The sequence below is a fragment of the Eumetopias jubatus genome, unplaced genomic scaffold, assembly GCF_037043125.1.
Source record: "Eumetopias jubatus isolate StellerSeaLion01/CBP00866 unplaced genomic scaffold, mEumJub1_p1.0 scaffold_1, whole genome shotgun sequence".
Taxonomy (NCBI): Eukaryota; Metazoa; Chordata; class Mammalia; order Carnivora; family Otariidae; genus Eumetopias; species Eumetopias jubatus.
The window spans coordinates 148847657-148870283 of NW_028274807.1; the positions used below are offsets into that span (position 1 = coordinate 148847657).

At 43.1% G+C, this 22627-nt stretch overlaps 1 protein-coding gene across 2 annotated transcripts in view; it reads left to right on the plus strand.

The window, feature by feature from the left end:
- The window catches only part of SCN11A (sodium voltage-gated channel alpha subunit 11), an 80499-nt gene that overhangs the window by 16147 nt on the left and 41725 nt on the right, over positions 1 to 22627 (plus strand). The window contains exons 6-15 of one of the 2 annotated variants that reach the window (XM_088021405.1): positions 1479 to 1652; positions 2402 to 2465; positions 6976 to 7117; positions 7638 to 7835; positions 8684 to 8857; positions 11551 to 11680; positions 12729 to 12967; positions 16579 to 16764; positions 18779 to 19147; positions 20849 to 21237. In XM_088021405.1, the coding sequence (XP_087877531.1) occupies positions 1479 to 1652; positions 2402 to 2465; positions 6976 to 7117; positions 7638 to 7835; positions 8684 to 8857; positions 11551 to 11680; positions 12729 to 12967; positions 16579 to 16764; positions 18779 to 19147; positions 20849 to 21237 (2065 nt within the window). Of the gene's footprint in view, positions 1 to 1478; positions 1653 to 2401; positions 2466 to 6975; positions 7118 to 7637; positions 7836 to 8683; positions 8858 to 11550; positions 11681 to 12728; positions 12968 to 16578; positions 16765 to 18778; positions 19148 to 20848; positions 21239 to 22627 lie in introns of both variants that reach the window. The other variant, XM_028107110.2, reaches the window with a different exon arrangement.

A 22627-nucleotide genomic window follows, 5' to 3' on the forward strand; every position in this document is an offset into this window, starting at 1 on the left:
TTATTCAGGAATCAGAGCCATCTTTCATCCAGATGCTCTTGCTTTGAAGAAGACTCAAGCATGCTGTTATAGATGAGAGTCCGGTGTAGATGAGGTTGAAGCATCTGCTTATTTGGCTGCAGCTGGGACACAGTGAATGTCCCAGCTTGTCCTCAGGCCTCCTCCTTATGTGGCATCGCACTTTGTGGAAGGGTCATTTGCTGCATGGCCTCCCATTAGATGTTGCTTTCTGTTCTCAAGTCTACCAGTCATGGTTTACACCAATTAGTTGAAACGTTGCCACTTTGTGTCATCTCACACATTGTAAGTCATGTCTGGTTGTTTATCTCTCCAGCTGTGCTGAGAGCAGAGCCCCTGACCAGTGGTGTACTGGTGGAGTTGACTTGTTCTGGCTCCTCAGCAGCAGACTGTGCATGTTCTTTTCCAGCTCTGCATCCAGGGATGTCTTGTAGTTTAGCTTGAAACCAGCAGGGTGAGAGGGCTCTCTGGAGGGAGAAGAGGGATCTACACTACATAATTCAGCAAAGAAGTCTGTAAATGCTATAGATGGGACTTTCTCGGCACACACACTCCTCCCCCCCACAGAAAGCTGATTTTTTTTTAAGACTTATTTATTTTAGAGAGAGAGAAAGAGGGGGAGTGGGGAGGGGCAGAGGGAGAGAGAGAGAATCCCAAGCGGACTCCGTGCTGAGTACAGAGTCTGACACGGGGTTTGATCTCATGACCCTCAGATCATGACCTGAGCAGAAATCAAGAGTCAGAGGCTTAACTGACTGCACCACCCCGGCACCTCCAGAAAGCTGATTTTAAACATTTACCATTGTACCACAAAGTTATGTCTTTCTTATTTTGTATCTTGGCAGCCTAGCAGTGTGCCATGGACACAGTATTAGCTTAGTAAATATTTCTTGAATTTAAAAAAACCCTATTATCAGTAATAATCTGAGTTTTTTCCCCCTAGAATATTCTCATTATCTGGGTCCAGACAAAGATCCTCCTTCTAGCTCCCTGCCCCCCAATTTAGCACTGTCTCATGGCACCTTGCATACCTTGTAGTAGGTGGTGACTACTGAATGTTAAATACCGGTCTGTCTCCTCTAGGGTGGCTTCATTTTGGCCTTGGTGCTGCATGAAATCCCCAGCTGTGAGGTGTCTGTACAACTGTAATCAAGTTGTCTGTATGGGATGTTTCTACTGAAAGTCTTCTCACTAACTCTTCAGAGCAACCCTGTGGCAGACACAGGGCAGGATGAAGAGGCTGAGCTCTAGACTACTGGACTACTCAATGCCATACAACTTCTCAGGCAGAGTTAGAACCAGAACCCATGGCATCAGAATCATAGGCCAGGCCAGTTTCTGGTTCCAGCCTGCAGCCGGGCGATGTTTGAGGCCTTGGCTGTTCCCTCCCTGACCCTTGCCCTTGTCTGCTGTGTGTGTGAGTGGGGGCTTCTCCCCATACCAGTCCTTCTCCTCCCCAGGTCTGAAGGTCATTGTTGGGGCCTTGCTGCGCTCTGTGAAGAAGCTTGTTGACGTGATGATCCTGACTCTCTTTTGCCTCAGCATCTTCAGCCTGGTAGGTCAGCAGCTCTTCATGGGAAGTCTGAACCAGAGATGTCTCCATAATGACTGTAGGAATATCGATAACCCTGATGGTAAATATTCCACCTTTCACGCCTTGGTCTGTGCATGGTTAACTTTTATTGTCATCACTCATACTGTCTATAGATCTGCATTACAGAGTCTCTTAGGAGCAAGGATGACTTCATCCATCCAGAGTTCTCGTGCAGGCAGATGCATTCTTAGAGAACTGCCTTGTTCTTTGGGTTTCCATGGAGAAGGCAAAGCCTGCAGCCAAATCCACACAAGTGATGTCAGCTCCTATCTCTTCCCCTATGGATCTGCCTGATCCTTTGTCATGTTTTGCAGAAGTCTACAGAACGCCTGCATTTGTCCAGCAACTTCCCAGCCCTCCTCCTTGGGTATTTTCTCCAATGATATCACTTCTTTTCCTGTTGCATCCTCTCCACACTGAAGTCAACCCTACAGCAATTTCATGTGTCTGGGATCTCATGTGGCTAAGCCCTCTCCATGACTGTCTTGGGCTGAGTCTGTGTCCAACTTCCCTCAGGGCATGGCCTCTGGTGTAGTTTTATGCACTGAGGGGCCTCAGGGGTGTGGTGAGCTTGCTGCTTGCTCCTCCCCCTCCTTCTTCCTTCTTCCTTTCCCTCCTTTTCTCTTACTCCTTCCTGAGGGGTTAGGCTCTGGTTCCTCTCTGGCCATCCACTTTGATCATTTCAGAGGATTCCAAACCATTTGTTTCAAGCAAATCTGGCATATTTGCTATTCTCTTTCCTTTCAGGTTTGTTTTTTTAATCTGAATTTATGATTCTTTCCTTCTCAGACAGTTGCTTTGAAAAGAAAAATTCCTCTGAATTCAGAATGTGTGGCATCTGGATGGGTAACAGGTAAGAGGTTCATATCTCCGTTTTTCTCCCAAGCAGAGCACCGGTAGACCTTTTGGGGTAATGTGGCAAACAGTACTGATTATTTCATGTGTTTAGGCAAGTTTAGACATGCATTATTAAGTTATTAATAATTCATTATTATAATTATTAATAATAAAATTAATCCATTAATTTAAAAATTAATAGTAAGATGATACACTTAATTATAATTAATATTATAATAATTATTTCCAAGTGTTTAGAGCAGCTTTCTCCCCCAAGTCGTGTTGAATTTATAGCTGAAGAAACCTACTGAAAATGTGATATTTTGACTTTGTGGAATGGGTATTCAAGACTTTCAAAGGGTAGGAAGAACGTTATGACTGAGAGCCCTGTGGAGTCCTTATTTCCTGTCCAGTGGCATGGACCTGATGCAAGACTATCTGAATGTCTTCCTCTGTTTGCTCATGTGTTGACCACCACTGCCTCTAATTTCATATACAGTTGTATGTGTGTTCATACACATTCACCCTAGAGACTCAGAGCTCTCTGGCCCTTTAGGGATACCCTTCTTTCTTCCAGAGTATCAGTGCTCTCTGTGGTGAGAAATTCAATTCGGGATGATTTAATGAGTGTATTTCAAATTAAGATAATATGCTAGTCACTCTGATAAAATAGGCTAAATTTGTTTCTCAATAACAAATATGTATCAAAGGCTAATAGCATGCCAAATTCTGTGCTAGCCCCAAAGAATGCAAATATGAACTAGAGATCACTTTCCTCTTGAATCTGGCATCTCACAGGAAGGAGAGAAAGTGTGTTTGACTCCTTGAAAGTGTGATGAGTGTTTTGAGAGAGAGATGTAGGTACTGAGAGAAATTGAACAGAGGGTATAACCCTGTCTGTAAAATGAGGGAAGTGTCCTCTAATGCCACCTGGGTGGTCATAGGTTCAGATTTAGTCAAACTCACAAGACATCATAGACTTTATTCTAATAAAAGGTTTACTGAGTTCTCTAAAATGATCTCCAACAGGACACACTGCATCCACAGTGCTTTCATTTAATGAGGGGACCAACAGCTGTCACATACAGTGCTTCCTTTACCCCACGCGGGCAGGTACAGTTACTGTAGGCAAAATCCAAGGTGGGGTCGGCCACTTGGACACATAGACACAGTAGCCTTGGCTTCTAACTGGTCCTTATCATGTCCTCATCTCTCTAAGCTTGTGTACCAATCATAGCTCTCTAGTCTGGGTGTAGTCTCAAAGCTCAGGAGTTTTATAGAAGACCAACTCCTAGTACATGACCTTCCCCATTGATCATAACAGTAGTTTCCAAGGAGATGGCAGGTCTAAGGTCACTTTCATAGGCAGCTCTCTGTCCAGGGCTGATGCCTCGTTTTCAGCCTTTACTTGCTGCCTCCTTGCCTGAGAACCAACTGACTGGTGACCACAATGTGGATCTAAAGCATGAGTAGGAGTTTCTGGTAGGTGAGGATACAGAGTAAACAATTTCAGTCTATAGAATAGTAAGGGGGGAGGCTTTGGGCCTGAAGGCATGAGCTCAGGGGCAGTAAGAAGCCCAGCAGCTTGTGAAGCAGAGGCAGGAGACAAGAACTAACACTACCTGGGGTAGCCCATCAGTGCCAAGGATTTTGACATTGATCACAAAGGAAACAAGACCTGAGCAGATTAGTTGTTTGTAAAAGTCACTACAGATGCTATGTGGAGAATGGATGCATAAAGCAGATGAGGCAGCCACTTAGAAGACTAGGTTGATACACATGAAAGTCACAAAGCAGTGCAGGGGAGATGATGAGAAAGGGATGGATGAATTCCAAAGACATTTAGGAGACCAAAAGAACAAGATTGTGACTTGAAGAAGGGGGTTGACATGTACACTGTGCACGAGTGTATGTGTGGTAGGGTGGTGGGATGTGTTGAGGGGAGAAAACTGTTAGAGGTGTTTCTCTTGCTTCCAGGGTGAATGACTGGTGATGTTTTTGCCGAGATGGGACCACTGGAGGAGAGACTTAATTACCTGTATATGTTGACAGGAAGGCATATCTAGACAGAGGGATATTGGACAAAACAAGCTAATATCTTGAATGGTGACCAGGAAGTAAGATAAATCAAGTATGTTAGGTTCAGCCCCAGTAGGTTCCTGGAAGATAAGGGCGCTGGGACTTCACAGGGTTTCACTGAGGTCTGGTGGGGAAGAGGGCACAATGGATGTCTTCCTTCTGAGTCACCCTAATGCAAAGCCTACCACTCACTGAGTCCTACTCTGCCCACCAAGCAAACTCCCAATCAACTTGTCAGGACCTCTGATTAAATGTGACTGAACAGCCCAGGCTCACCAGATAGCTGAAGAAAGTCTTTGGCATAAAGGGAGCCGAGATAAAGAAACAGGAAAAATGAACATTGTCATAGTTCAGGCAGCTATACAAAATACTGTAGACTGGGTGACTTATAAATAACAGAAACTTATTTCTCACAGTTCCGGAGGCTGGATGTCCAAGATAAGGGCACCAGCTTGGTTGGGTTCTAATGAGGGCCCTCTTTGTGGCTGTAGGTGGCAGTCTTCTCTGTTGTGTCCTCCCATGGCAGAAAGGGAGCTCTCTGGGGTCTCTTTTATGAGGGTGCAAATCCCATTATGAGGGCTCCACCCTCCCACCCTAATCACTACCCACAGGGCCCACCTCCCAACAGCATCACATTGGAGATTAGGATTGCAACTCAAAAATTTCAGGAAGACCCAAAAATTCAGGCCATAAGAACCGTGGACAAAACAACAGTTCAGAGAGAACCAAAAAGGACTTTTAAAACTTTAAATAGGGTCCTCAGGGAATTAAGAGAGATATTGTATGCATAAAAACAAAAGTAGCTCATTATGAAAAACGAATAGTCACTAAGCGAGAGAGATTTTTTTTTTTTTGGTAACATGATTACAAAATATCAATAATAGAATTAAAAGGTCAAGTAAAGGAAATAGTCCAGAAAGTAGCAACAAAAGACAGAGACAGAAAATATGAGAATAAATATCAAACCAGAAGTTCCAACTTTTGACTAGAAATTCCTGAAATAGGGCACAGAAAAAACAAAAGGGAGAAAACTAGCAATGCCACAATACAGAGAATTTTCCTGAGCTTAAGGATGCAAGTCCCTCAGCATCCCACAAGGGGCCCAACACAATGAGTGAAGAAGGTCCATGCCAAGTGCATTATTGTGGACTTTTGGGGAAAAGATTCTAAAACCAAAGAGAAAAAGGTCACCCACAAAGGAACAAAAATCAAAATGGCATCAGAATTCTCAACAGCGACACAGGATGATAACTACACAGTGCCTTCATATTTCTAAGGAAAAATTATTTTCAAACCAGATTTCTACTTCTGGCCAAACAATCAATCAGCTGTGAAGGTAGAATAAAGATATACTCACATATGCAAAGATCACCCAGTCTTCTTAAGAAGCCACTTGAGATTTGTTCCAGAAAAATGAGAAAGTAAAACTTGGAAAAAGCAACACACAAGAGCCAAGGAAAAAATGTATCCAACCCCAGAGAGCCATTGACACAGGCCACAGTATTTTTTGAAAAGAGGGATATAAGTAGTGATAAGTGGGATGGGATGTTGAGGAGCTAACTTTCATCTTAGCAGGAACTTAATCACCAAGGACTAAAGTTGGTATATATCAGCATAAATGTTATCTTTAAAGATATGGACATAAAAGAGTTGAAAGTTGTTGACTTGGCAGTGTGTAAATGATGATTAAAGAATGATGGAATGGTTTTCATTACAAGCCTCTTGGTGCCACATGATTTTTAAACCACATGCATGTATTACTTTGATCAAAATGGTATATTTATTAAAAATGAAGAAAGTACCTACCCTTAGTATTATCTGGTAGATGCACTTAAGGATGTGTGCTTTGGTGATGTGGGCAAAGACCTATGTGCAAGAGATCTACTGTTTGTAAAGTAAGACCCAAATGGTAATGAGAACAAAAGACTGTTAACAACTGAAACCCTAAATCTTCACCACTAGCAGAGCAATTAAATAAATCATAGAACTATAAGACATGAAAAGAAATACTTCCTTGTATGCTTGTGTGGAAAGACCTCCAAGCTATATTGTTCCATGATAAAAGCAAGGCGCAAGAGAATGGTCAAAGAACAATCCCATATATGTATTGTAAAAGATGTGTACTGGTGCATATGTGCTTCTCTTGCCCTTTATTACCACTAATTGTTCACTGTATCACTGCACTTAATTTTTAATGAAAAACTGCTAATATGAGCTTACTAATCAATCCATCTGAAAAGAGTCAGTGAGTGCCCTCAGTAAGGGATAGGCTGGAAGGCTTGGCAGGTGGGGCATGGCCCCTGTATAAAGAGTCTGCACCCAGGACTTTCCCTTATGAGCCCGTGGCCCTCAGAAGAGCTGGTGCCTTGGCTGGGATGGGTGGGGGTGGGAGGGAAGCCAGCCTGCCGGGAACGTAATTCCTCCTCTATTCCGTTGTTTCCATCTAGCGCCTGTTCTGAAAATTTTCAATGCACACACACCAAAAGGAATCCTGACTATAATTATACCAATTTTGACAACTTTGGCTGGTCTTTTCTTGCCATGTTTCGGCTTATGACCCAAGATTCCTGGGAGAAGCTTTATCAACAGGTTGTCTAATTATTCTCTCTCGTTCTTCTTCCGCCTCTCTCCTTCCACCCTTCCCCCCACTCCTTCCAACTCTCTATCACTCATCTGTCTTTGATTTATTCATAACTTATCATCTGCCCTCCTCCTTTGTCATCTGTTCATCATCCTCAATAGTTGTACTGTTAAATTCTACCTTAGATAGTCTGTTAGAAACATAAAAACCATCTCCTCTTCCTAGAAATGTTAGCCCTCTCCGGATTCCACCACCAGTGCTTCAGTTTTCATGAAGCATTCCTTTCTCTCCTGGCTTTTAAATTCTAAAATGCAACTACCCTTGAGAAAGTCATAACACAGTACCATGTCTTAAGTGGGAATATAGAGATGGCATCTGCTCACTGATGGGCATCAAGAGTCCCTGGGTGATGGGAGGCTATAGACGAGGAGGAGGACTGATTGCTACTGTATCATGTCTGCTTGAGGTGACGGTACCCCCTCTGTAGAAAAAGGTTTTAGAGGCAAATGTGTGCTCTGTCCTTTGCAGACCTTGCGTACCTCAGGACTCTACTCAGTTTTCTTCTTTGTGGTGGTCATCTTCCTGGGCTCTTTCTACCTGATGAACTTAACCCTGGCTGTTGTCACCATGGCTTATGAGGAACAGAACAGAAATGTAGCTGCTGAGACAGAGGCCAAGGAGAAGATGTTCCAGGAAGCCCAGCGGCTGCTGAAGGAGGAGAAGGAGGTAGGGGCATGCAGTGTCAGATAGTGGGGTCTGCTTGGGTGGCGGGGGGAACTGCAGAGGCCATGAGACCTGGTCTCAGAGCTTTCTCTGCTGGTGCTTTTCTGGGAACTGAAGCCCTGTGAAGCCTGGCTCTGCTTCTGTCTCTCACTACAAAGTCCAGGCATAGAGCTCTTAAGAACCGGGAACCCTAGATTTTCTGAAATCCGGGCCTTCTAGGACAGACCCCAGACTGCTGGCTAGAGGATAAAATGTACATATATGTAAACTAAGGCTCTGCTCCAGGATTTCTTACGGGAATCTGGAGATGTATGCGTTCAGGGCCTTTGCTTGGCAGGGTTTGGGAAAGCAGTAATGGTGTTCTACCATTAAAGACAATAGCTGAGATCACCTCTCCCTTCTTGAAATTCCTGTCGTATTTATAGTCCATTCTCATTGTTTCCTTGGTATCGTTTTCCCAATTCTAAGATTTCAGGAACATGTTTTATGCTCTTTCTCATCCTGCACAGAGATTTGTCAGTGGGGAGCCCATCCTGTTTAATACCTGCATCATCAGGCACAAATATTTATTGAGTGCCTAGCACATACTGGACTCTGTGCTCAGAGTTAGTGATAGAGATATGAAAGAGTTAACCTTGCTTTTGAGGCTGCAGTTTCTGTGGATAAACAAACAGGATATGTGCCTCTGATAAATAATAACAAAGCTAGCATATTCCAAGTACATGATGAACAATCTAAATGGTATGATGCTTCCAGAAGTGAGGAGAGAACACTTGTGAAGTTTGGGTCATTTGCAGTGTTTTATGGGGAGGTATAATGTGTTTATGAATTGCTTTTGTTCACTTTCTAAGGCTCTGGTTGCCATGGGAATTGACAGAAGTTCACTTAATTCCCTTGAAGCATCATCTTTTTCCCCAAAGAAGAGAAAGCTTTTTGGTAAAAGGAAAAGAAAGTCCTTTCTTTTGAGAGACTCTGGGAAAGACCAGCCTCCAGGATCAGATTCTGATGAAGATTCCACAAAAAAGGCAAGTTTTGACCCAGAAATTAATGATACTATAGTACTGTTAGGGGAACAGGTCAAGTTGTCGGTCTAATTGAAAGGATCCATTCATTCATTTATTCATTTATCCATTTGTCCATTTGTGCCTACTTGCCTACATCCATGTATCTAGTCAATGACCCATTTATTTACAAGCATCTATTTGAAGTGTTGACCGTGTTTTCTATCTGCTTGGCACTGGGATAGGTCCTGGGGATGCATGAGATGTAAGAAACAGACAACTAATGATGAAGACACACTGACAAGGAGGCAGTTACTGTTCAGTGTGATTACTGACATGATGATCGCTATGGGAGAGCAGAGGAGAGGCAGTGTCTTAGTGGGGGTTCCCTCCAAAGGAAACCCAGAGACATTAGAGCACAAGCAGATTATTCAGGAAGTGATCCCAGGAAGCACCAAGAGGAGAGGGAAGAATGGATACATGGAAGAGCAGGTGGCCAATTAAGGTTCCTTTTCAAGCCAGTGACCACTGAAGGTGGTTGGAGTTTAATCTCCATGGAGTGAGGGCACTAGAGTATTAATACACCAACTTTGCTCCATCACTGGTTCCAGACTGCTGGGTTCTGGACATAATCATTTTCCTGGGTTTTTTGACTTGGAGTGCATTAGGGAAGAGGGTGATCAAGTCGCCAGGGAAAGCCTCAGGTAGGACCCAGGGACATACAGATTCAGCCAACAGCAGCATCTGCTTCAGACAACCAACCCAGACTTGTGGGAGTGGGAAAAGAGCCATGGACTGGAAGCAGTGTCTGCGCCGAGAGGGTGAATTAATGTTTCATCCTTTAGTAAAAAGTGAATGGAGTCCCACAGGTAGAGGGAACAGCACATACGAAGGCCTGGAGGCAAAGGAGAGCAGGAGAACACGATCCAGTGGAACACTTGGGAGTGTGTGTGCACACGCACATGTGTGTATGTGGTGAAGCTGGAGGGTGGGTCGTGAGAGACTATAGCAGTAAGATGGGGTCATCACAAAAGGCCTTGAAGCCAGCTCAGGGGTTTCACCCTTTACTCAGAGAGCAAGGGCTAGGCAGTTTTGAAAGGTTTTAAGCAAAAGAGTGACAACCAGATTGACAGTTTTGAAATCCTAGATGCATTGAAGAGACGGGGCAGGAGTAGGACAGAATTGGAGGCGACCAATTAAGAAGCTGCGACAGTAATCAAAGAGGCGCAGGGGCTTCAACTGTGCTTAGGGCAGGAGGATGAAGAGAGAATAACAGGGTGCAGTGATCTCCAGAAGATAAGACTCAGCAGTCGACTAGACGTACGGGGTGGGGAAGATGCCCGGTTGATGGCTTGGGTAGCCAACTTGCTAGAGGGTAGTCTACTGAGACAGAGAAGGAACATGTCTTGGTGGTGGGGAAGAAGGAGAGTTCAGTTTTGAACGTGGCAAGTTTGAAATGCCTGTGGGGCATACTAGCAGGGATATTGAGTTAGGCCATAGGATATGCAGAAATGAAGCTATGGGGAGATGTGTGGTAGGAAAAAAAGCCCCCCCCCACCTTTTTTTAATCAATGAGGTGGGGGATGTTCAAACATGTTTTAATTGTGGAGAGAAACTTCAGAGGAGAGGAAAATTTTGAAGATACAGACCATGGAGATGGTCTAGAACCACTTTCCTGAGATGGAAGGAAGAGGTGAAGTGGTCAGAAGGGGGCTGTGCACACCTGAGGGTGGGGTGGGGAAAGGGGGTCTGGGAGTCTTTGCAGAAGTAGGTGGACAGACCTCATTCACTGCTGTGAGCAGCTCTCTGTTGGAATGACAGGGACAGATCTCTCGGTTTGGAGACTTCTTTAATGTCAGGTCATAGCATATTGAAGAAACTGCAAGTGTTTTTTTAATATTTTGAGGGTTTTTCCTCATTTCACAAAACAAAAGACCAAGAACAGACAGTTAATAAGAAGTCTTTTCCCTAAACCAAAAGAGAACTGCTATAGAAAGACTATAGATTGCCTTTAAAATAGCTTATCACAAGGGATAGTTCCCTCTGGGGCCCTGGTTGGTCAGAACTTTGGGGAAATAAGGCATTGTGGATAGTTTTCTAGGTATCTGGAGATTTATGTCTTTTCACCTCCAGAGACTTTAGAATTGGAGGTAAGGTGAGAGTCAAGCTCCTGGGCACAGCCTGAAGGAGTGCTTGAGGTTTAGTATATAGAAGTTGTTGTATGTACTTTGGCTGTTCTTTTTAAGTTACTGACTGTTTTCAAATCAGTTTAGGCGGCCATTCAGGGCACTTCACCATCTGGCCCCAGTCCACCCTTCTAAATGTATCCCCCACTTCTGCCACTCAAAAACGTTGTTTCTAAATTCAACTTTTTATTGCTTTTGTACCCTGAACTGTTGCTCATTCGTTTTTATAAAATTTTGCTTGCTCTTTGTTGACAATGAATAAATCACAGAGAAAGAAAATTTTCTGTAGCTGGGACCCTGAAAATGTGCATGCATAAGAAATATGAATGGTCAAACTATATTGTACTTATCTACTAAATATGAAAGACAAAAACTGAACCTCCAGTGTGCCATGAAATGGGAGTGAGTGGACCTATATAAGATATGAAGTGTCTTTGAGGCATGTGGCATTGAAACAAAGTAGCCTGTGAAGTTTTGAGGAGAGGCAGCCTCTTTGCTCTGAAGGTCCATCATGCCTGCCTTCTCTTACAGCCACACATCCTAGAGCAAACCAAACGACTATCCCAGAATCTGTCAGTGGATTACTTCGATGAGCATGGGGACCCCTTCCAAAGACAGAGGGCCCTGAGCGCCGTCAGCATCCTCACCATCACCGTGCAGGGTAAGCTCTGCCTCCCAGCCCCAGGGAGAGCTGAACTGCAGTGATGTCCCTCCATTCTCCTCCCCCAGAAGCCCTCTGAAGCCCCCTGTATTTCCTGCAGAGTCACTTCTTGTGCCTCATTGGAGCGTGTGAGCTAAGTGACTCGGAAGAAGTGGGCCCACCCTGAGTTGGCCCTTGGGTAGTGGTGCGAACTGGCTAGCCTTGTGATGGGACTTGGGACCAAGAGTACAGACAGGACCTCCCAATCAGGCCAGGCAGTCACAGTCACATGAGGTTGCAGTGACAATGATAGTGACCAAAGAAGAGAAGACACAGAAGTTTCCAGTAGGTGACAGTTGTATTTGAGGTTAGAGTTAGGAATCTGGCATGGACAATGGAAGATCTATGTAGATAGGCTGGAACCATCTGATGGACCTTATTAACAGCAGGTAACCAGGACCCAACTAAGGGGTTGGGTTCAAAGGCAGGACTCAAGTCCTTACAAGGGTGGGGTCAGATTGATCCTTAACACTTTTGAGCCTGTTTTATCAACTCATTTGGCTGGCATGAGTCCCTGAAATGGTGCCAGGGAAATCAGGGGTCCAGCAGCCTTATGGCCTGAACTCAACCAGCTGGAGAGGACATTTTCTTTCAATGCATGTAGATGCCCCTGCCTGAATACCTCTCCTTCCCTTGAGACCTGGTAGCTCTATGTGACTCTGTTACAGCTGTCACCATGGTCTGCCTTGAATGAACATAACTTGAGCTTATATTTCTCTCTCTCATGGGTTCACATCCAGTGTTGGCTTCCGTATCTGTATCTCTAGCCATGCAGCCCAGCTCCCAGATGCTAAATACAAGTATAAAGACTAGATGTACATGGCTATACCACATGGAAGTTGCATATGGGAAAACTTTCCAGCTACACCCATCAGTGCCCTTCTTGGCTAATCAGGTTGTTCATAGGAGACCCTAGGGAAGTGGGAGGAAGGAATGCACTCAGGCCAATAGCAGTCGGATGGATTCAGATCTAACTACTCAACTGCTCTTTCACGTTCTCCTTCTCCAGAACAAGAAAAATCACAGGAGCCTTGCCTCCCATGTGGGGGAAACCTGGCATCCAAATACCTCGTATGGAACTGTAGCCCCCAGTGGGTGTGCGTTAAGAAGGCCCTGAGAACCGTGATGACTGACCCATTTACTGAGCTGGCCATCACCATCTGTATCATCATCAACACTATCTTCTTGGCCATGGATCATTACAACATGCACCGGAGTTTTGATTCTATGTTGCATATAGGGAATTTGGTAACTTTAGGCTTTTTAAAATATAAAAATATTTCAAACTGTGAGTTATAATTCTTTCAGAGTCTAAACATGTTGTGAGTGGCCTAACCTAGCCTAGGTCTTTGGTCCCATTAAGGAGAATTGAGGGAGAAGATAACTGTTAGGATTTTGTTTTTACCCAGTTCAGTAATTTTCCATGGGCCCTGCTGGGGCGCATGGAAAACCAAGTTGGCTCTCTGGTATGCTAAGGCATCTCTTTAGTCATCCAGTGGGAAGCAGGAAGCCAGCAGACATCTTAAAAGTTCAGCCATTTGGGATGATGATCAAGAAAACATTAACCATATCCAGAGACCCTGGTAATGTGTCCCATTGCCCCTGGTGATATGGATGACATCATTTGTCACAAAATAATGTGACTGCCATTACTAGCTATTATTCCCCCTGGAAAGATGGGTCAGGGCCTGGCAGCTGTGGGAGGCGTACTTTCCCAGGAGGAATTGTGCAGAGCTTATGGAGTGGTAGTGGGGCCTCCAGACTTCAGCCTGCTTCAGTATGTTTCTCATTGGATGGATTTAGTCCCAGTTAAATTGGGAAAACTAAGATAGGAGAGCAGACTTCCCATGAGCTGTTCTATTTATTGTTCCTGGAGAAGGCATTCCCCGCCCCCCTGCTGAGCATTAATTAGTCTCCCAAATATCAGAAATAACAAAAAATTACCCACTGAATGTTCTACCTTAATTAGCCAATGAGTTAATCTTACCAGAATATCTAACCATTTATTCTTAAAGTTTTATTTTATTTTTTCAACATAAGAAGCAATACATGCTTTTTTTAATTTTAAAAATAAGGAAAAGTACAAATAAGAGAAATACAAAGAACTCATTTCCTATGGTCCTATTAGCAAAGATGATCATTTTTAGCATTGCAGAGGATCTCTAGTCAATGTATACGCATGTATTTTTTAATTAATTAACCCACTATACCTATTGAATCAGAAGCTGGTTCACAGAGCTGCTTCTATGCATCAGGTTGAGGTTACCCTCAGTTCCATGTCCCTCTCAGGAGGTGCAGGGATACAGCGGGACCACAGTGCAAGGCCAGAGTGGTTCTCCTTACAGACAGTCTGCACTTAAGTTTCTTTCCCCAGACTGCCCTTGGGAAGAAATGCTCTGTAGGTGTGTGTGGATCAGATTAGATTTCATGCTGCATGACGAACCTAACACACATGGTACCTTCTAACAGGCTGGTATCTTCTGGGCTCCAGGCCATGGTATTCAGCTGTTTCCTGATGATGTATTCCAGAAATGGGTTGACAGTGTTGTTTCCCTTGAAGACAGAAAGCTGTGGCTGCAGGTTCCTCCCTCAGCAGAGTCAGCAGACCCATCTTTCAGCACCTCCTGGTAGATGGAGTTATTAGATAAGTTCCAGAGACTACCCAAGGAACCCAGAGTCATGCCCCTAGGCAGGGCTTCCCAGTTTGCAAAAGTGGTCTGTCCATCCCTTCATTTGCTGATCCAGCTGTGGGAAATGACAAAAGCCACCCTCTCAGATTTCCCACTGACTAGTTGTTCTGGGTGTTGAGGTGAAGCTGCATTTTGCAGTCAGAAGCTGGATAATTAAGTGACATTCTTCTTCACTCTCCCCAGAAGTGGTACAGAAGGAGGCACAGGGACATTGTTGGTGTCTGAGTTTACAGGGAGCAGCTATACCCCAGCCCCTGAAAACTGACGAGAAACAGGCAGAACTGGCCTTGTAGCCTGTGCTTCCATTCCATGTACCTCATTCCCTAAACACACACTACCTTGGGGCACCTCTGTGGCTCAGTTGGTTAAGCCGCTGCCTTTGGCTCAGGTCGTGATCCCAGAGTCCTGGGATAGAGCCCCGCATGGGGCTCCCTGCTCAGCGGGGAGTCTGCTTCTCCCTTTCACTCTGCCCCTCCTCCAGCTCATTCTCTCTCTCTCTCCCTCAAATAAATAAGTAAAATCTTTAAAAAAATAAATTAACACACAATACAAAGGTGGTAGTCATCTCGTCTACTGTACCCCCATAGCAGTGGTGGAGGGAGGCTTTGGAGCCTTGAGTTCCAAAGAACGCATCCAAACCTGCCTCCTCTGACAGGTGGACCAGGATTCAACTGGCCTGTGCAGTTCTGTGGGACTAGTATTGCTCGAATCAGGGGAGTACAGTGAGCTCCCAAGAAGCCATGAGTAGCAGTTGAATTGGATGGCAAAACCAGTGGTTCGAAGGCATGTAGGGTTTTGCCGTAAGGCTAGACACCTAAAGCCTGAAGGAGACAGGAGGGAGGAGGAGCTCAAAAGGGGGCGGGGATCAGTGCAGCACAATTAACTACAATAGGTAACACTGCATGCTTTTAGGCACTGGTCGTGGCTCTGGGCAGAGGTAGATAGCAATATTTAAAGGGAAAAGACAGACACAAGCTTTGGGTTTTCTTTGCCCCCTTGATTTCTATCTTGGATCTGTCTTTGCCTATCCTTTTTTAACTTGTGTCACTTTATTTTAGGGATTTTTAAAATGAATAGTAAGTCATCAAATTATTTATAAAAATGGATCATCTGTTACTTTTAATAAGGAGATTTTTTTTATTATGGAGATGTAAAAATCATTTCTGAGTTGTTTTTCTTTCCCAGAAGTATAGAGGAGAGTCTTATTACTGATGACCTTTTTATATTACCTGATTGTTTTCATACTCTTGTTTTCTCATATCTATTTAGTGTGTCTCTGTCAGAATGTGCTATTTGCTATGAAGAAATGCTTTGTTTTATCTTCTCCAAAGATGTTGATGATAGAGTTAGTTTTGAATTTGGCTACCATTTATTCAACATTGTGCAATGTTTTTAAGCCTGTGTTTATCTAAGTTTCAAAGACAAAAACAAAAACACTTATTTGTGCCCATGGAAATCACATAGTTTAGCACTTTCTTAACTCTTGCCCTTCCTTTTAATTCTTTGGTATTTTGTTCTGGAATAATGAACCCTGCATTCTGTGGGTGAATTATAGGATTTAGGATTATATTCCAAATCACTAACCCTCCTTTCCACCTTAACCAACCTAGGGTTTATCCCAAGATATTCATCATACGGGGTAAGCCTATATATTGAGTTGCTTAAAGATGTTTTCCTGTTTCTAGCAGTGTTTTCCAATTCTTTGCTCTCGGCCCGCTTTAAGTGTTTTTTTTTTTTTTTTTTTTTTTTTTTTCTGATCAAGGTGTTGAGATTGAGTGGTTAGGTGAACTCCTTCTGATTCTGCTTTATGGAGGATATTTATTGTCAGTTTTCAGAGCTGTTATATATCCTGCCCCTCCCCTCATTTGGGAATGTTTATTGGCATTTTAAAGGGAACTTAGAGGAAGAACTGCTTGATACTTTCTATCACTCTGCCCTCTATCAAGAAGCCAGTTGTGCCTTGGGAAATAATATTTATTCTCCACCCTGATGTCTGTGAGCTTGGTAATATTGTAATGGGCACTATGATGGGGAGGGGGGAGAGCAGCAAAGTAAATAAAAATGCATTTTATTTCTTTGTAACCTTTGCAGTTCCCTTGGACCATTTTTAGAAGTGTATCTTCAAGGAGGGGTAGCTTCCGTTTCTCATTCTTCCCTGTCTCACTGTAGGTTTTCGCTGGCATTTTCATGGCAGAAATGTGCCTAAAAATTATTGCGCTTGATCCCTACAACTACTTTCGCCGAGGCTGGAACATTTTTGACAGCATTGTTGCTCTTCTGAGTTTTGCAGATGTGATGAACAGTACAGTTGCAGGGAAAAAAAAAAGCCTGCTGTTTTTCCGTCCCTTACGAGTGGTAAGGCCCTTACTGTTTTATTTTACTGAATACCTTAGCTGCCAGGATTGATAAGAGTCTCAACTGAGTTCAGTGGCTATTTTGCATCAAACTTTAACTCATCTTACCTTAACCTGAGAATCAAAACTGCGCTCCTCCTCCCACCCAGGTTTTGCAGACTCTCGGGAGTCCTGGGAGGTCTCCTCCCAGCTGAACCCCTGCCTCGCCCATCCCAAGATGACCCCTTAGGCAACCTGACTCAACATGGTATCTTCTGGTGTCAGGATTCTTCTTCCTGCTTAGTGTAGCCCCCTCCCATGATCTCTTCCCCACCACTTACCCCTGAGCTCTGAGCCAGGCACCCTCACATCTAGGCTTGCCAAGGGCGTGAAGACTGCAGAGTCCAGGAGGGGCCCGGGCACTGCTGGCAGGTGCTGTCTCAATAGGTTCCTCCTCACTGCTTCCAGTGCCACATTCCTGTCCTGTCATCTTTGCCCTCCACCTACTGACCATGGAGGCATTCTGGTGACCTTTGCAGAGGCACTTGAGAGGAGCTGACCTGAAGGAGCACTCAAAGATGAGGAAAGTACTGTCTTCAAGGAGTTTGCCATCTAGAGATGAGACGAGACAGGGCCAGAAATGAGGCAAAGTAGAGTGTGTGACAAACCCCATGAGAGGTAGAGATGGAAAGCTACAGGGAAACCACATGTGACAGGGGGATTGGGAAGCCATAAAAGATGACCTTTGGTGTCCTTTCAGAGATTTACTTTTTCTTTTGGCAGGGATAAGATTTCTAAGCCTACAGAGTACAACATTTGTTTCAGTTACCTAAACATACATTTTATACTTGGGATATGTTAGGCGATCACACTGCTCAAAGTCAGACATTATTAAGTTGCTCTCCTAAAGTTTCATTGGCACTCAGGTGAGCAAAATTACATTTGCTTCATGATTGTTTAGGCTTATTACAGCCATGCTCTGAGGGGAGGAACTCTGTGGCATTGTCTGTGTATAACAGAACCGTGATTTCTCCCTGAGGTGCCCCAAGCTCCCTTCTGAGGACACAGTGCTGTTCCCTCTCTTGGGCCATAAGTCTTACTGACCTGCAGTATCTCCCCCAAAGAGTTGATACTTAACACCATTGTACTTTGGAGTGAAACAATTGGTTTACGCTGGAAGCTAATAGAAGAAATAACCTATGAAACTAGTTGTTGTGCTGTCTCACACAGGGTCTGTAAAATTCCATGGACAAAACTTCTTTTTGAAGAAAGTATGTGTGTGTGTTTTGAGTAGCTGATTGCTTTTTCTCTCCTGGGTATAAAACACTATATTTCTCTTATCATTGTTAGAAAGTTCAGATTCAGACTTATGACCTGAATTATATAATGCAGTTTTTTTTCTATAAAAGGTCAGATGGTAAAATATTTGCAGTCTTACAAGCTGTATGGTCTCTGTTGAAATCACTCAACTCTGGTGTTGTAGCACGGAAGTAGCCATAGACATTTGAGAACAAATGGGTGTGGCTGTGTTCCAATAGAACTTTATTTACAGATGCAAAAATTTGAACTTCATACAATTTTCACGTGTGATGAAATACCCTTCTTTCGATTATTTTTCAACCATTTAAAAGTGTAAAACATTCTTACCCCTCAGGACATACAAAAACAGGCAATGGGCTGGATTTGGCCCTTGGGCCATAGTTTTTTGACCCTTGGTATATTATATAGGATTCCAAAACATTCACTTTATGCAGTAAACACGTATGCTTAATTCCATCATCATGACTCCAAAGTCTTTATCATTTAGCAAAAATTAGAACAAAATATTTCCATTTTTAAAACAAAAAAGTAGATATAGTTGTTATCATGGGCCAGGGAGTTGATGAATATGTTTAGGATGGATTTGACTTTGAAAAGATTTTTGAAAATCACAAATGCTGTGGTTTGGGAGCATGTCATTTACTATATAGCTGAGGAGATGGAATTTGTCTTTAACTGGTTTTTCTTCCATTTTTGCTTATTGTCTGTTTTTACAGCTGAGAGTCTTCAAGTTAGCCAAATCCTGGCCAACTTTAAACATACTGATAAAGATAATTGGCCACTCCGTTGGAGCCCTGGGAAACCTGACCGTGGTCCTGGCTATTGTGGTCTTTATTTTCTCAGTGGTTGGCATGCAGGTCTTTGGCTCTAAATTCAATTCTATAAAGAGCAATAAAACATCCTGTGGCCCTACAGCCCCATGTTTACGACGGTGGCACATGGGGGATTTCTACCATTCCTTTCTGGTGGTATTCCGCATCCTCTGTGGGGAATGGATTGAAAACATGTGGGAATGTATGCAAGAAACAAATCAAGCACTGTGCATTGTCGTCTTTCTGTCAATCATGGTGATAGGAAAACTTGTGGTGAGTGTCTTCGATTTTTTTTAAATATATGGACTGCACAAATGTATTAGCTTCTTTTGCAACACTTCACTGGTAATAATTACTCTAAATATAATATTATACATTTAATGTTTTATGATATTAAAAATCTGCATTTGAATTTGACTTGAGGAAATTATAAAAAGCATGAAACGAAACCTCCTTTTCACATAGTGCTCATATTAACTGATGACCCAATATCTATTTTATACCAGGTGATTATTCTAAGATAATTGTATTCTCTTTGTTGGTGAATGGTTGACGTAGGGGTTTGTGACTTAATTTGGTCAATAAGTTGTAAAGAGGCATCTAGTGAGAAGGTTTCTTGTTCTTAAAAAAAAAGAAGGGAGGAGCTAAAAAAAAATGGTCCTTTTATTTTCTCTGGGCCTTTTTATGACCATGATTCCTGGTAGAACTGCAAACATTATGCAAGCATGAGAAGAACTAGCCTAAGACAAAGCCAGCACTGAGGAAGATAGAGGAAAGAGGGGGAACAGACTGATCTTCATGTCATAATTCGTCCTTCTGTTTTATTTTCAAACTTCCTAAGTTACATTTTCTTATTGTGTAAGTTGCTTTGAGTCTGTCACTTGCAGCTGGAAACATAGATATTATTAGCTAATTGGGTACCCAGTAAGGGTATGAAAAGACAGAAGACACACAGGTTACCTGAGCGCAAGTTCTTAAGAATCAAGTTGGGGCTATCGTGCAAATATACTGAACCGTCCACACGCACACAATGGCTTTATCCTATGTGCCTGATCAGCAATGTTAGATAGATAGTAAGTGGTACAAAAGTTCAGCAGAGCAGAATATAACCAATGGGAGTGGGAAGAAAATGTTGGCAAAGGATGCGTGGAAGATACAGTACTTGAGAAGGGCACTAAAGAGGCAAGGAGGACTTGGCAAACAGAGGAAAGCTTGAGCAGAGGTCCACAGCTGGAATTCTTGTGGTGAAGCTGTGGGAGAGTGACTAGACCCATTCACACTCATAAGACACTCCTCCCCGAAGCTGTATATTTTTGAGCTGGTGACAGCCACAAACAAAGGAGTTTGAGGAGATGAAGATGATGAATTGGAGGGTGTGTAAATGTAAGCAAAAAAACCCAAGTAGGATGCTGATGAGATGATCTGAATTTAAAGTGATCCATGCTTCAACAGAAGAGTTGCAGATTCGATCCAAACCCCTCCAGTTCAGCTCCAATACTTTGTTGTGGTTTGGGCAACAGGACCTAAAGAGCCTGCACAAAGCACATCATGTCTCAAACTGTGCCAACAGGGGAGGACCCCATGGCAGTATTAGACATCAGACCCATATCCCATTCCAGCAAAGCCACGCTCACTATTCAACTGATCCTCAAGGAATATACATTTTTTATTTTGCCAGTGATCACACAGTTCTGCTTTACCCTGGCCAGAGTTTACAACACCTGTTGCTTGTATGTAGACAAACTGGTCTTGGCTGTTGGCACTCTTTCACTTCAGTTTTTCTTTCATCTTATCTTGCTGCCTTCCTCGATCTTGTCTCCTTTTATTCATTTTATAAATGAACTTTCTCATGTACATGATCTCATGTGACTTAGTTTTGGGTCTTGGGGGAAAGTTGTTCTGGAAACCCACTGTATCTTTCCCTCTGCTAAACTTTCCATTCTCCTTGTGTGTTCCCCCTCCACCCCACCACAGGTGCTCAACCTCTTCATTGCCTTGCTGCTCAATTCCTTCAGCAATGAGGAGAGAGATGGAAACTTGGATGGAGAGTCCAAAAAAACCAAAGTCCAGTTAGCCCTGGGTCGGTTCCGCCGTGCTTTTTGCTTCGTAATACATACTCTTCAGCATTTTTGTCACAAGTGGTGCAGGAGTCAAAACTTACCAAGGCAAAAAGAGGGGACAGGAGGCCCTGCTGCCAAAAGCAAAGACATCATTCCACTGGTTACAGAGATGAAAAAGGGCCCAGAGATGAGGGAGCAGCATGACCGGACCTGGTTGGCCCCACTTGCAGAGGAAGAGGATGGTTTTGAATCTCCTGGTGAAAATAATGCACAGCAGGCCACACAACTTGAGGCTGGAAAACAGGTATGAAGTTTCATACATAGACATGGAGGTCATAGGAAGCCAGAGCTACCACGAGACACTGGTTGCCTGCCCTCTTCTGAGCACCAGGCAGGGAAAATAAGGGTACACAATGTGGAGGCTGCCCTTCAGTACTCACGTGCATATCCCAGTGCTGTTTCTAATCATGGTCCTGCACATATGGAGGTGGGAGATGGCAGAGGCGTTCAGAGGGGAGCGAGATCAGAGTGGGCCAGGGCAACAGGGGAGTCGAGTGACTTTGTTTGAGCCCTAAAAGAAGTATAAAGTTTAGACTAGCTGAAAGGCGAGGAAAGTGAACGGAACAGCACAGAAAAGGAGACAGTGGTGGGAAGAAACTCAGCCTCTGAAGGGACCAGTGGATGAGGCGTGGTGAGAGATGAGAGCTGTCAGGGAGTGGCGGTGTGATAGATACCCCAAATTAACAGCTACAGACTTCATTCTGTCCGTATACTCCTGCGTTTTCCACAATGGTTGTAACATATTGCACTCTCCCCGCAATAATTTTAATCATTCTAATGGGTCTGTGTGGTGACTTGTTGTGGTTTCAAGTTTTATTTCACTGATAAATAATGATGTTGCCTAATGTATCTTCCTTGGTAAAGTGTCCATTGCCCATTTTTATTGAGAGATTTCTTATGATTGAGGTGTAAGAGTTTATTACATATTTTGATACATATCCTTTGGTATGTGCACCGCACATATTTTCTAACTGTGGCTTATCTTTTACTTTCTTAATGGTATCCTAATGAGCAGAACTTTTCAATTTTGGTGAAATATAATTTATCAATATTATTCCTATGGTTCATGTGTTTTGTTTCCATTCTAAGAAATCTTTGTATAATCCAAAACTGCAAAGGTTTTCTCATATGTTTTCTTTGAGAATTTTATAGGTTTACCTCTCAGAATCAAGTCCATGATGCACTTCCATTTAATTCAATGCGTTGTGTCATTTTTTCCCCTGTATATATAGCTAAGTGATTCTAGGATTATATATTGAAACGACTGTTCTTATGCCACTGAATCAACTTGATATGTTTGTCAGAATCAAATTGGCTATATCTTATCTATTTATATTATCTATCTATATCATCTATATCATCTATCTATCTATTTATCTATCGGGACTTTTTCTGGATTCTTAATTCTGTTTCATTGAATCTGTATATCTATTTTATACCAATACCACACTGTCTTGATTACTGTAGCTTTATGATAAGTTTTGAAAGCACGGTGTATAATTTGTTCTTTATCAAACTTGTTTTGGCTATTTTAGGCCCTTTACATTTCTTTATGCATTTTAGAATCAGTATGTTACCTTTCCATAAAAAAGATTGTTAGGATTTTGTTTGGTGTTGCACTGATTATTTTGTA